General features: G+C 37.3%; 1 protein-coding gene across 1 annotated transcript in view; it reads right to left on the reverse strand.

The window, feature by feature from the left end:
• Positions 1 to 9,185: 9,185 nt before the first annotated feature.
• Positions 9,186 to 16,044, reverse strand: part of LOC142599201 (fibroblast growth factor 10-like) — a 100,985-nt gene continuing 94,126 nt past the window's right edge. Inside the window, exons 4-5 of the mRNA XM_075739122.1 lie at positions 14,775 to 14,878; positions 9,186 to 11,106 (exon numbers count right to left, since the gene is read on the reverse strand). Coding sequence (XP_075595237.1) covers positions 10,909 to 11,106; positions 14,775 to 14,878 — 302 coding nt within the window. The 3' untranslated portion in view covers positions 9,186 to 10,908. The remainder of the gene's footprint in view (positions 11,107 to 14,774; positions 14,879 to 16,044) is intronic.

Raw genomic sequence — 16,044 nt, forward strand, 5'->3', positions numbered from 1 at the left:
ATATGTATATTTTGATCCTACATAACCTGTATGTTGGTGATCACCTGGCATGCACGTTTGGTGGAGCTATTTCCCCCATGCATCCAGCGCTGCAATAAAGCAAACCTAGGGTAACTCACGTCTGGTAGAATTTTTCTTTAACAGATGGCGACCCAGGTGGGACCCTAGGACGCAAGAGGAAGGAGCACCAGTTAATTTTCTGGACAAACCCATGACCAACGCTCGTTGCCAGCAAAATAGGTGAGTTCACCTAAGGGACTTGGACACGGGTGTTTCCAGACGATACTGGGAGTACTCTTGTGTTTAAACTTGCTAAAAGATTTGGTAAGAGGAAAAGAAGTAAGAAATGGGAAATACGCCCAGCATTGAAAGGGGGACGCCCCTTGCTGAGGTTTTGGAAAATTGGAATAAGGTTTATCGGGCACAGACTTTGCAAAAGAAAAGACTGATTGTGTTGTGTCAGGAGGAATGGCCATTCCTAACTCGAACTCGAGGACCTATGGATATTTGGCCTCCCAAAGGAACTTTTAAGCCCCATAAGTTAAAGTTTTTAAGGACTGTTTTAGAAGATACTGCAAGTCAAAATATTGATTATTGGTATATTTGGTATGATTGGTCTTGTTAAAGACGTAAGCCATCTAAACCACGGGTAAGCCCACTTCCCTCTGCCCCTGAGGCCGAGGGAACTGACCTTCCCCAAGCAGGGATGTTTCCCATGAAATTGGATTACGTCCCAAATCCCAGAGCAGGACCAGGAGCTCCTCCTGAAGTTCCTGCAGTGACTGCTGTGATGCGCCACGAACCTTGGAAACAAGGTGATTTGATTATGTGGCAAAGCAAAATGCCAAGATTAAGAGATGATGCAGAAAAATGTGCACAAATGCTATCTGGAATAGTCACTGATTATACACCTAATTGGAGTGACATGAAAACTTTGCTGAGAGAACTATTCCAGATGGATGAGCGAGATAAAATTTTTCAAAAGGCCCGAGAAATTGCTCAGAGGGGTCAAGGATTAAATCCCTGGCCCAATGAGGACCCCAATTGGAATTTAGCCACAACCGATGGAATGCAAGCTTATCGGGCAGCCATCGGACAATTATTGGAGGCCATACGGCAATGTGGCGAAAGAGTTACAAATTGGACAAAGGTCCTTGAATGCAGACAAAAACCTGATGAACACCCCAGTGATTATTGGATAAGATTGAAAACTACCTTGTTGAAACACGGGGGAATGACTAGAGAAAATTTTAAAGAACCATTGGCTATTAGTGTATTTGTGGAGCAGTCTTCTCCCGATATAAATAAGTATTTTAAAAAAGCACATGCCTGGGTGGCAAGGGGAAACCCTGACTAAAATACTGAGTATTGCTGCATTTGTTTTTGATGGTAGAGATGAAGAAAAACAAAAGAGAGAGAACGAGAGAAATAAACAGGAAAGGAAACGAGAGCGACAGGAAAAAGAGAGAGAAATTAGTTTGTTGGCTGCAGCAATTACACAGAATTATCAATCAAGAGGAAGGGGCAGAGGAATTTCAAGGGGAACGCCAAGAGGAAGGGGACGTGGGGGAAGGGCTCCCTTTCTTTCTTCTCTTAACCAATCTAATCCTAATACTTTAGAGTGTTTTTATTGTGGGAATATAGGACATATCCAGCGAGAGTGCCCACTCCGCCCAGTAAGTGCTGGACGAGGATCAAATCCACCGTATCCACCGCGCCCTCACTCACAATAGAAAATTAATGAGCTGAATTCCATGCTTACCGAAGGACTGTGAAAATGTCGAATGAAGGAGTGAAGGTAAATGAGTATGGACAAATTACTGCAAAGGTAAACGGACTTTTTGTTGAATTTTTAGTAGACACAGGAGCAACTTTGTCCCTTTTGAATTATGTACTCCCACAAACATTGATTTCTAAAGAGAAGGTACTTATAAGAGGGGTTGTTGGACAAGAAATAAAATCTATTTCAACCCCACTTCCAATTATCATTGCAGAGAAAATGGTATGGGGAAGATTTGTGATATCTCCAAATTCACCTGTGTCTTTGCTAGGATGTGATCTTTTTCAGGAATTTGGTACTCAAATACTCCTTGCTCCAGCTGGAATCAAGTTAATAATCATGGGATCAGAAATTGTGCAAATTCCACAAGAAGAAGAATCGGCTTTTAAAATTCCAAAAGGACTTGAAGCAGTTCCCCGGGAACTATGGAGCAGCTCTGGTGATGATATAGGATTATTGTTATCTGCAGAACCGGTAATAATTAAAACAAAAGGAGGGTCACCTCCATCAATTAAACAGTACCCAATTGCAGATGAGGCTATCCCAAGTATACAAAAACAGATTGCAGTTTTCTTAGAAAAAGGAATACTCAAGGAATGTCAAAGTCCATATAATACTCCAATCTTGCCAGTAGGTAAACATCGATTAGATAAAGATGGGGATCCAGAATATAGATTTGTTCAAGAGCTCCGTGCAGTAAATGAGCATGTAATTTCCCCACACCCTGTTGTCCCTGACCCAAATTTAATTCTTACCCAAATACCTGTATGGGCACAATATTTTACTGTTTTGGATTTAACAGGAGCATTTTTCAGTATACCTATTGCTGAAGAAAGTCAATTGATTTTTGCCTTCACTTGGCAAGGAAAACAGTTGACTTGGACACGCTTGCCACAAGGGTTTACTAGTTCACCAACCATCTTTTCTCAAATTCTCAGAAACGATCTAAGAGACTTAAAATTTCCTGGGGGTTCTGTTTTGATTCAATATGTTGATGATTTGTTACTAGCAAGCCATACGGCTGAAGATTGTATGTGGGATACTGAATATCTGTGCATCCAACTTGCAAAGAAGGGTCACCGTGCATCTCTATCCAAACTGCAACTCTGTCAACAACAGGTAAAGTATCTGGGGTTTATTCTTAAACCAGGGAGGAGAGAAGTAGATCCAGAATGGGTAAGAGCTATACAAGAAATTCCCAGACCAGTAACAAAGAAACAATTAAGGGGATTTTTAGGACAAGTAAGATATTGTAGGCCATGGATTCCTGGATTCAGTGAAATAGCGAAACCTCTTAATGAGGCAACGAAAAATGAGGAAGTGGAACCAATAGCTTGGGGTCCTGAACGAGAAAAAGCCTTTCGTGCATTAAAGGAAGCATTAATGCAAGCTCCAGCTTTGGGGCTTCCAGACTATTCTAAGCCCTTTAAACTTTATTGCACAGAAAACAAAGGAACAGCAAATGGAGTTTTAGTTCAAACTTTAGGGCCACATGAAAGACCTATAGCCTATTATTCTTGCACATTAGATTCAGTAGCAAGAGGAACTCCGTTTTGCATAAGAGCTGTGGCTACTGCTGCTGAGTTAGTAGAAAAAAGCCGGAACATAGTCTTGGGACATCCCCTAGTAGTCTGTGTGCCACATGAAGTTGAAATATTATTGAAACAATATGCCGAGAAAGCACTTTCTCCACAAAGAGCACATAAATATGAACTAATACTTCTGCTTGCTGACAATTTAAGATTGGAAAGATGTAACACTTTGAATCCTGCCACCTTAATGCCACTGCCCACGGATGGAGAAAAGGATGAACATGATTGTGAACAGGTGATCAAAATGACGAGCAAACCACGAGATGACCTACGAGATCAGCCTTTGGATAACCCAGATATGAACTTGTTTACCGACGGCTCCTCCTATTATGAAGAAGGATGGGAATGTACTGGGTTTGCTGTTACCACGGAAACTAAGGTATTGTTAGCAGGACCTTTGCCTCCCACTCTAGGTGCTCAAGGCGCAGAGATTGTTGCCCTCAATATGCGATCAGCATACGGGTTAATTTGTATACTGACTCTAAGTATGTGTTTGGAGTTTGTCATGCTACAGGTATGCTGTGGAAAGAAAGGGGATTTCTCACATCAGCAGGTAAAACGATCACCCATGGACAACAGATTAAAGAACTTTTGGAGGCGATCCAATTACCATCTGAACTAGCAGTAATATATATTAAAACACACACCAACCAAGAGAATCAATTGGCAAAAGGGAACGAGCTCGCGGACCAGGCTGCAAAAGCGGCAGCCCGACAAGTCATCTTTGCAATGACACTGACCCATCAAGGAGAGCTCGACCGGGAATTGCCAGACACACAAAAGCTGTATGAGGAACTTCCTGAGGAAGAAAGACAGCTCTGGGAGAAGCTGGGAGCTGAACAGCAGAATGGACAATGGACTCTAGGGGGGAAACCATTACTCCCAAAAAGGTATTTAATACCGATCGCGCGATGGCACCATGAGAAAACCCATGGTGGACCTGAGAATATAGCTTTGAGAGTACAGAGACTGTGGGCAGCACCAGGGATTTATGCTGCTATTAAGAGAGTTTGCGAAGGGTGTCGACTGTGCAAACAGTATGCCTTCCCTATGCCTCTTTGAAAATCAAGGCACCAGCAGGAAAGCGACCTCCAGCAACATATCCTTTTCAAAAACTACAAATTGACTACGCGGAGATGCCTAGGGCTATGGGATATGCTTATTTACTTGTGATCATTGATCAGCTTTCGGGCTGGGTGGAGGCTTTCCCAACTCGAAAGAACGACTCAAAAGCAGTGGTTAAAGCTCTTGTTAAAAGAGATAATACCTAGGTATGGAATTCCTGAAATAATTGACTCGGACAGGGGAGCACATTTCTCTGCCGCAATTTTAGTGCAAATTTATCATTCATTAAATATCAAGATGCAATTGCACACACCTTATCACCCACAATCATCAGGACAAGTAGAAAGGATGAACAGGACGATCAAAGACAAATTAGTTAAGACCTGTAAACAAACTGGCTTGAAGTGTCCAGAAGCATTAAATTTAGTACTTTGGGACATTAGAAACACACCAAGGCAACCAGTAGGTGTATCTCCAGCAGAAGTTTTATTTGGGAGAATTTTAGCAGTACCTGGAACTTATATTCCGGCAAAAACAAGCCTTTTGGATGGAGATGAACAGGTAACTCAATATTTATTGTATTTGCAAAATTCTTTTATGCAATTACGAAATCATGCTTATTGGTATCAAGGGATAACACCTGAAATTCAGGTACATAATATTCAACCAGGGGATAAAGTGTATATAAAGAATTTTAAATGGAAAAATAGATTTGAGCCCAAATGGGAAGGACCTTACATGGTGTTATTAACCTCCTTTTATGCTGTAAAGGTACAAGGAAAAGAGACGTGGATCCATCACTCACATGTGCTTAAAGATTCCGCGACAGAATGAAAATCAACGCACTGCTGTATTTGCTGATTTGTTTTCTCTTGAGTAAGACTGATACCTTGTGGACAAAGTTCATCCTGCGATACCGAGATGCAATTACAAAAGGAACCATAATACAATATAGTAATACTAGTCTCTGGGAGCAAACCTTTTGTAAAGTTTGGGGAACTAAGAATGCAAAAGGAGAAAATATTGTAGCGGGTAGAAATACTGAGATTGTATGGAATCCTTTTTTTAATCCTAATGTTTTTCTAGAGTTTTGTGTTGGATTTGTGATGGGAGATCCTGAGAATGGAACGGAATGATCAAGAAGTTATACATGGAAAATGTATCCATATCACACATATATATATGAGCCGCAAACAGGAACCTGGTGTGTCAACCATCACTTATGGGTAATGACAGAGGGTAAAAACAATGATTGGTGTTGTATCAATTTGAATCTGACGAGTCCATCCTTTTTTGTAATGTATTACATTATCAAAGATGGGTTTAGGAATTTTCCGGTAGCACATGATTATGAATTTCCCTGGGGTTTTCAAACTGGTGTTTTTAATACTGACAAAATAATGACCAAATCTAGATTAAGTAAACGAAGTTTAGTTGGAAATGAAGAGGAAACTTTTTGGTTAAATAACACTCACGTTTCCTTAATGAAGTCCTTTGTGAAGAATTTGAATTATACTGAATGTTGGCTTTGTGCATCTTTACCAAAATCTGTAGGTCGAGGGTTTGATTTAATTGGTATTCCAATGCCGAAGGATTCAGTTTGGGAAAAGTTTTGGAGAAATACCTCTATAACGACTAAATATGAGGAGCAAATATTAACCATCAGAATTCCTCCTTTAGACGAATATCATAACATCCTCTGTGTAGAGAGATGTTACCCCCCCCAGAGAACTGGACTTGGCAGTTTTGTCTTAACCACACTTTTGTGGGAAATTGGACTAAATGCAACACAACTAATCATATTAAATCTCGCTTGAGCTGGGCTTGGAGGGGACCAAAGGCACTAGGACTATTCTGGTTATGTGGTGACAAAGCTTATAAAGTACTCCCACCACGCTGGGGAGGAATTTGCACTTTAGGATTGGTAACTGTGGATTTACAAATTCTCCCTAAAACTATAAATGTTCCAATCTGGCATCGCACCTTTTAAACTCGTGTTAAAAGGACTAATAACCCACTAATAGAAAAACCCTCAGGATTTCACTCTTTTCTCCGATGGTTCATACCATCTTTAGGGGTGAGTGAACTGGAAAAAGCGATTTTAAACATATCGGGGGAAATTGAAAAATTGGCAAATTATACCGCTCATGGGTTAACAACCTTGCAAATTGAAATTGCAGAACTCTCAAAAATTACCCTACAAAATCATATGGCCTTAGATATGTTAGCATCACAAGGTGGAGTTTGTACAATGCTAAATGTGAGTTGTTGCAAGTATGTAGATCATTCAGGGGAATTAGTGACTGACGTACATAAAATCTGGGAGATTAGTTCTCAAATGCGACAAGTACAAAAAGACGATACATCTTGGGGTTTTACTGATACTGTGTCGTGGTTGACTTCCTGGGCTCCTGATTTATCTGTGTGGCTCAAAAAGGCGCTTGCTGTAGCAGCCTTAGTGATCATAGGGATTGTATGTATAATAGTGATTTTTCAATGTTGCATAACCTGTTTTTCTAGTATAGTAGCAAAATTACAAGAAGCTTGGAGATATAAATAGTGGCAGGGATGTAATGAAAACAAAAGGAGGGAATTGTAAAAATATAATATAATTTCTTAGCTATAAGAAAACTTATATTAACTAGAAAGCTGCTTAAGGCCTAGAACTGTTTTAAAGCCTATAATCGTGGGAAAGGGGTTTGTAATCAAGGTAATAGCTAACTGACCATGGCAATGTACAATGCTGCTACGTTCCTTGTACAGTCCCTACCCAACCGGACAATAGGCCTGGGAATATTAATCTTATGAAGTAAGTTATAATGGACAAGTGTATCCACAGCAAGGATACTGCGCATGCCCGCAAGAAGAGGGTCATCCAGCGGACACGGGTGCGAGACCACTGACGACCACCAGAGACCCCTGAGGACCACCAACTCAAATCACTGAGCATGCGTGATGGGGAGGAGAATATGGAAATGGATTCCAAGAAATGATTATCATAGGACTGCCTTTTCTCGGAAAAATAATGAATATGTATATTTTGATCCTACATAACCTGTATGTTGGTGATCACCTGGCATGCACGTTTGGTGGAGCTATTTCCCCCATGCATCCAGCGCTGCAATAAAGCAAACCTAGGGTAACTCACGTCTGGTAGAATTTTTCTTTAACACTAAAGCTTGCTAAACTTTAGTGAACTTTGTAATGTGAAATGTCTTGAATGAAGTATTATATAAAATTTAACCAGTTTTTCAAATCTAAAGGTTACTTTAAAAATGTGAATACATGTTCTTTTTCTTAAACCCCTTCATACTTTCATCAAATGTGCTTACTTTAAATTCATTGTTTTTTCCACTGCATAACCTAGGTGGATCTGAATACTTACAGGAAGAATCTAAAGCATTTGGTTATTAGTGTGGACATTGCCAACTCACACATGCAAAAAAATTAAAGAAACTTACAAATGTTCAAGTGATTTTTTGTTTGGTTGGTTGTTTTTTTGTTTGGGGGCTATACAGCACCAAACCACATTCTGTAGTACAACAGATCTTTTTCCTTTTTATTTTTATTCTGCAGTACCATTTCAGGTTAATAAAACAAACAAGGGACAATACTCTTATCCTCCATTCCCCACATTTTATTATTTTTATTTAAATATAACATACTATACATTGTTGCTCAGTGATTTTTGTTTCCCTTTTTTAAATCCATCCCCCTGTTTTCCTTTTGCTCAGGAGTCTGTTATGCTGAGGGTGACAGAAAACAGAGCTTATGGCTGAGGCTCTGTAATATTCTAGATAGTGTCTGCAGTTTGCTCCCACCACAGTGGGTATCACAGTATGCCAATCATGCAGGAATCATTGATTCCTTCAAGCATTTTTTTGTTTCACTGCTATTCATGTCACAAATGGCTTCTGACTCACATTGGAAAAGTGATATTTCCTGGTTTTGGCCAGCATGGTGTTTTGAGTACTATGATAATGTTTATGCATGATTTTTTTTTCCCCTGACCAACTCATCTAGGTAATTCTGTCAAAAGAGAATTTCATTTGTACCCTAAATGTTCTTTAAGTGGTCATCCAATACTGCATTTGTCCAATCTCACATTGAATGTTCACTGCGGGTGGTCCATTATGTCTTGTCAGTTTTAATTATCGATTACAAATTTTAAACAACAGAAACTCACTTTTATCATGGTAGTTAAGTTTTGCTGTGACCTTCAGTTACATTTAAAATCTGAAATTCTTATTTCTCTTTCTAGAAAAATCTCATTTGTGAAGAAGCAAGCTGGAGACAAAGTACCATGAAATATAATGTTCGCTATCAGTTAAAATGTTGCTTCTCAAATTACTTCCTGGTTTTAAAACAGTTGACTTTATTTAAGGACAGGAAATACAATCTGACCATTTTGTATTTTATGGGAAAGCTCTCTTTTTTCTTTTTTTTTTTTTAACCAGCTAATATTTAAATAACAGATTAAGATTGAAGTGCTGGTTAAACATTGACTTAAATAAGTTATAGAAGATTCCAACACCACCAGCCTTTATAGAGGTTTAACATTCTCAAAAAGACACATTAAGCAAGAGTCTCCTTTGTACCAAAATACAGCTTCCAAACAATAAAAATAAAACCTTTTTCACAACAAGAAATATTGAAGATAAAACTGCAGCAATAATATAATCTCATACTTAAAGCATTTAGGACAAAATAATGTTATACTACTTTTGTTTCTTACTACAGACACTGCAAAGGCTTTTTTATTTATTTAGTGGAATACAATGTGAAGACAGTGGTACAAATTTTTGATGTACTGTTTTCTATTTATCTGCTCTAATAAAATGAAATTTCAATATGGTTACATTGGTGAGCTATCCAGAGCTCTCTAAAATTAAAGCAAAGCATAACACAAGCATTATGTACCTGTAATTGAACAGACTTCATATTATGCTTAACTTTTTTTATACTGCAGTTGCTCAAGTTAAGCCATGGGACTAGTAACACTTCATAAAAATGTGCTGGATGTTATGTATTTTGAGCCTTCAGTTACTATGATGGATATGAAAGGCATGCTAAAGCTGGATAACAGCATCGCTTTGTTGTTGGCTCTCATATATAATATGCACGTGAGTAATAATCTCTGATAAATGCACGCGCATGATTTTGGATCTCCTGTCCCTCAGTCCTTACTTAGTTATTGCTCCCACTATATGCCCGTGATTCTACAAGCTGGTAACAATGTGCTGAATGGGTGTATTAACTGAATAAGGAGTGCAGAACTGTGTTGCTTTCTTACTTATCTTTTAGAGGCCAAATTTTACACTTGGCAATTACATGCTGTTTAATTTTAATGTTTGCAGTCTCAATGGCTGTCCACATCTAGGTTCCAGCCCAGTGCTTGCTGCAGAATATCACACTGATTGCAATGCATTAGATCTTTGTTCCAAATTGAAATCAAAGTCAGATGAATATACACACAGATGTATTGACACCCAAGTATGGATGTGGCCCCTTCTCTCAATTTCAAAATAGCAGAAAGATCCCTTGAACAAAGAATTTCTTGAAGTTTGTTCTTGAGTGCTGATAAGTAAAAAAACCCAAACCTCTAACATAAAGACATCCAGTACCATAAATACCAATACCATAAATCCAAGCACTGCTTGTTTGGTCTTTTTTGCTTAAGTGCAAGACAGTTTAGGAAAAAAATGGATTATGCATATTAAATTCTGCCTTTAAAGCCTTGTCTAATACCTATTTTCAGAGTATTTATGAGGTTTTGACATTTTAACCTATCAACCTCTGTGTCAAGTACTGAGAAAAAGGGAAAATAACAAAGAAGCAAATGGGGAAAACACTTCAAATAAAAAAGATATTTAACATCCTATTAAATAAATAACTTAGTAATAAAAAGGAATGAAGTTAGAACATACAAGCAAAACATACTATTGGTTTTGTTAGAACAGTTTTGCACTACTTTGGATAGTATTAAGGAATATAAGCAGTCTTTCACAAGGCTTCTCCAGAAATGTCATTATTTGTGCATGTTATCCAAGTGCTTCCAGTAAATGCTAGCGTGTCTAACTGTTCATTGGATCGTTAGGCTTGAATGAGTAATTAAGGTCTTTGATATGAGTTAGTATTCTACAAATAACTTTCCCCATTAAGATCATTCAACAGATTGTCTCAAGTCTCTTAAGTTCTGTCGCAGAGATTAAAAAATATTGTTCACACTGGCAATAACTTCCATCCCATTTGATCCAGCTTGTATCTTGATTATAAGATATGATACTGAACTAAATAAAAGTATTTCATGTGCTAGCAATGAGTACAAAACCTTCAAATGCTTCCTGTGCTCTCTTTTCAAACAAGCAGATGTCTGCATTATTTCCTTCCATTTACTCTTCAAGAGAATTACCAAATATTCTTGACATAAGAGCCTTTGGTTCAACTGCATTGATAAAATAGTTCCTTCATCTATGGCATTACTACCATTGGAAGAAAGTGAGCTGAAGTGTTTTTCCTTCTTGTTTTCTGTCCTCTCTTTGTGGCTCCCTTTCCATTCAGGGCCACGAACATTTGCCTTCCGTTGTGCTTCCAATTTAAGGATGCATATGTGTTGTATCCATTTTCTTCTATTCTTTCCTTCAATTTACAATCACTGTTAAACTCCTCCTGTTAAAAGAATAAAATAAATGCACAAATTCAGAATAAACATAATCTTTCAGAGTTGCAGCATACTGAAGGTAAATAATTTCTAAAAATGTTTTGGAAGATTTGAGTGTTCTGTATGTGATGCCCTTTTAGGATTCTACAGTGTATTTTAAAGAAAAGTTTCACTGTGTTCATAGCATTTAAAGCAACATCAGTTAGACTGCAAAAAGTGAAACCAACAAAAGACATAATCAATTATTCAGTGTATAATTATAGCAGTAAAATGATATCATTCACTCACAGCCAAAATGAAACTTCCCTGTGTTGGAATATGGCAACAATATTAAATCAAATTCTCAGTCACAAACTCAAAGTACGAGGTGGCAATCTTGGAATCATTCGTTGTATTTCAGTTCTAACAAATATAACCCTTAAATATCTTCAACCAGATTATTGATACCATATGTTAAACAAATATGCATGGCATAGGCCTACTTCTTATTTAAAGTAAGATCCTTTACACCACGCTGGCCATGAAAAAGGGTTTTTTTTGGATGGGTGCAATTCACTGTTATGCTGCTGTTACAATGGATGTGAGGCCTGTTTACTTTGCTGACCTGAGGAGAGGCTTAGCCTAAAAAAGAATCACATATGATCCCATATCTTATTGACTAAGTAAACTTGAAAGCAATTTTGTGTAGAGTACCAGGGATGAAGGTTTTCTATTTTAAAAGGAGAAATTGTTGTCAGTTTGTTAGAAAGGATAAAAAATACAAGCATGTGGAAGCATGTAGGGGAAGACTACTTTTTCTATAATGTTAAATGCACTTTTATGCAGATCTTCTCTATAGTGAAGCCAAGAATGCTTTGTTTTCACAAACAAGTAATTCCTACATATAAAACCCCATTTTGATCAAGTTACTTATATTCCATTTAGAAAGCTTTTGAAAGTAGGACATTTACAACATACTTAAGTAACAGCCAAAAATTAGCATTTTGTTGTTTCTGCTTTTCAGAAAACAAGATGTTATTTCACAGCTCAGGCAGAAGCATGTCAGAATCTCAGAGTATGATATACTAACTACATGTGGTATTTTTAATGTGTCTACAAACAAGATGAGAAATATGTCTGAATAATAAAACAATTTTCATGGTACAGATAAGAATTTCAGGGATATTTTATCTTTTCTTATGATCAAAATCCTTAGATATTCAGCTAATAAAGATATAAAGTATCCACACCAATAAAATGGACATAAGAATATTTTTAAAATATATTTTTCATTCCTATTAATTTAAATTAGAATTTTTAAACTAGTTAATGTTCAGTACTTTGATACAGTAAGAATTTTCAGGTCTATAATTAATGTTTTACTTAGTTGCTGCTAAGACTACGGAACACATGGTTATGTTTTCATAACAGAATTGCACATATTCAAACTCAATTTGGCTCCCAAAATGCACTTCCATTTTGGGATTAGCAGTTAGAAGGCAGGTGACCATCAATCACAGTTCTAAACTGCAGTAATTTCTCCTATCTGCCAGCACCTTATTTTGATAAAGTAACCAAATAGTGAATCTTCCTTTGCTCTCTCATTCTAACAAAGTCAGTCAAATGGCAACCTATTTGATAAACATAGAAACAGTCTTGACTTGTTTTCCCAAATGCAAAATTGTACTTGAATACAAATTTTTATCTCTATTCTTAGATAATACAGAGAGAACAGATGATGTGATGTGGTTAAGAAGTCTTATTGGCAGGGGTCTGAGTGTTAGCCCAGGACCGCTTTGTTCATTTCAAACAAATTTCAGTATAACCCCGCACCAATTTCTATTGTGCACATGCGTAAGAGTGTTTTTACAATTTCTATTGGTTCTGTTTTTCATATCCATCTGCATGCTGCCACACTGTAGTAATATGAATCTAACTGCAAGTCTTGGGAGGATGGGAAAAATAACAAGAGAAGCATTCTTGAAATCTCTGGAGAATTATGGAATAGGTTTTGATAAGTAATTATGTTGTGATTTTATGATGTAAATATTGAAAAATTATCATCTCCACCGGAATTAAAAAAAAGGCTTTCCACATTTGTATCCTCCTGTCAACACTATTTCTAATAGATTGTGAATTACTGAATCTTATGGCAGCAGTTTCCACTTATGGCACATGATAGCTGCTTTGCCTTCTTTTGTGTATGTATAGGGTTGGAATGAACTCTCACCACACCAGCCGTGGCTAACAACTTGGGTTGGAAAACTTACCTCAGGCTTTGGGATAGATCATCACAAAGTAAGTTAAACACTGTTCATTGAGACATGTGAATTGACTATGGTGATTTATGCTAACACCTTCATATATGTCCAGAAGCATACCCACGATCAATGAATGGAGCTTAACTGACAAATGGTAACTTTGTCAGCAACTCCGTATACTCTTATACCTCTCAGTGGTGCAGGACTGAGCAGTGATAATCCTGTATTTCTTACCAGTGTAATTTTAGAAATTAAAATTCACATTTATGGGAGTTTAAGAAACATTTTTCTGTTCTGGTCTTTCCTTAATGTGATTCTTTGACACTGCCCAGGAGTTTAGAAGGTCAGAAGTAACCTTATGAACCAGGAGTGACTAGCCACAGTGCAGATGAGGGAGGACAGTTTATATAGTTTGTATGAACTAAACCCACTCTGTAGAAATGCTTCCTTAAAAAAAACAGAGGGCCAAATGACTTCAACCCTCTTCAAATCTCAGTTGATTCTGCTGGTAGTCTCAGACTGGCATTACTTCATCATTTTCAGAAGAGGTAGGCTTAGCTACATTGCCGAGGATAAACCCAGCCCCAGTACCTATCTGTGAAGTGCTCTCTTTAAAGCCTATGGATGTTTTGAATACTGAGCAATCTGAAGATTGGCTCATAAACTTTGCAGATGACTTGAATAAGTTTACATTTATGTGGGCTCAAACTCACTGGAACTGGCAAAAAGCTGCAAAATTACAAACCAAACCAGATGTCATACCAGAACAATATTTAGATAGTTACTGGTTTTGTTTGTTTGTTTTTACTGAAAGTATCAGTAACCTCAAACTTACACAAATACAAATAGAGTATATATGGACAGTTTTCATATGATATCCAAATTCTGCTCAGTCAAAGCTTATCTGTCTGCTGATATATGTCTCTGTCTCTCTGTACTGCCCATAATCTTGTGTATTAATTAATACAGTCAATTTAAAGCTGGCTACTCTAGAAATCTTCTTCTTGGTAGTCATAGTTTGATAATTTGGTGTGTCTTCTCCATCAGCTGAAGTTTATAATATTTTAGGTACACTTTACCCCCTTCCCCCCAGAATTACTGATAAATGTGGCTGTACTGCAGAAAAACCAGGGAAAAGCAGCCTTAAAGATTACATTTTGTAGGACCCTCTCCATTGTCCACTTCTTAATAAGAAACCTGACTGAAGCGATAAGCGTGATAAATCCTCCAGCAGCTGCTTTGGTATGATATGAGCCTAACAAACGCCAGGGAGCTTTGTGGAGAGGGGTATGCTGGTTTACCGCAGGATGAAATTTTGATGAACAACTCATTTCAGCTCTAATTAGTAGAAATACACAATCAACTGGGGTTCTCAATAAGTGAGGGAACTGTGCTGACTACTGCAATCCATTTGGAAGATAAAAAAAAATACTTACAGAGCCATAGACTTTTCCTTTCTTGTTCATGGCTAAATAATAGTTGCTCTTAATGGACTTAACTGCCACAACTCCGATTTCTACAGATGTTATCTCCAATATGCCTAAAAAATAAAAATTGAGCTATTTAATCACTTCATTAGAGGATTTTCTCACTATAGAAAAGACCAATAAATCTGAAAAATACTAAACTTCTAATACTCAGAACCAACTGACCAACAAACTTTATCAACGTTCTCCAAATCATTGCAAGAATATACACAAACATTGTTTCAATTAACATTTCCTTTGCTAACCCTGCATTTTAAACCCCAATAAATACTGAAACAGCTCCATTCTGCTTAGCATAGATTTTACTAAAATTTATCAGAAGAGATATCTGAACCACAGCATTAAATTGAATCTATAGCATGTCAGTAGAATGTTAGATTTACCCCAATATTCAAAAACAGTGGTAAACTATTTATTCCTTGTAAGACAGTTAGACAAACTAAATTCCTTGGCTGCACTGAGCTGATAAAATTCTTTTTTGGGAAGTGTGTTGACATTTTGGGATATAGTAAGACTAGCCCTAACAGGCACATTATCTTTGTCTTTCAGATATTGGAAACATTTTGCTGTGTTTGTAATAAATATGATTAAGTTTTTTTCTTTAAAACAAACTCTTTCTGGGATATTGGATGGCTCAAGGGGCCAGTAATGGGAGACAGAGCTTTTCATCTCTATATTTTCTGCCCAAAAGCATACTGATTTGGGAGTAGTAGAAGTTACTACAACTTACATAGTGACTTTAGAGATCCCTTTTCAGCTATTATTAGAGTAACTGGATGGCTACATTGTTTGGACATCGTGTCTTAATATAAGAGAAATATAGCTCCAACCAAATTTCTTCTAAATGGTTTATCCAGGTAGTATGCCTGGCTCCAACCTTTCTTTTGATTTTTAAAGTAGTAGTAGTCAGAACAATAGTCCATCTAACTCAATGGTCATGACAGGTCTACCACTGGGGAAATTACAGGAGGGGCAAAAGTGTTGAGAAATTTTAGAGAAAAACATCCTAGACCAAGCCAACAAATAATGTGACAAATAGATAAGCTGGAAAAACATTGATGAGTTGCCCACTGCTTAAAAAAAGGAATCTGCAATAATTTCCTCCTAAATCTGTTCTGTGCTTTTTGTCTGCACAGAGAAGTACTGAAAAAATCCATGTTTTTTCATTTACTTAAAAATTCCTTTTGGTAACCACACACCAACCGAAGCCAACAGTATA

The sequence above is a fragment of the Balearica regulorum genome, chromosome W, assembly GCF_011004875.1.
Source record: "Balearica regulorum gibbericeps isolate bBalReg1 chromosome W, bBalReg1.pri, whole genome shotgun sequence".
NCBI classification, from domain to species: Eukaryota; Metazoa; Chordata; class Aves; order Gruiformes; family Gruidae; genus Balearica; species Balearica regulorum.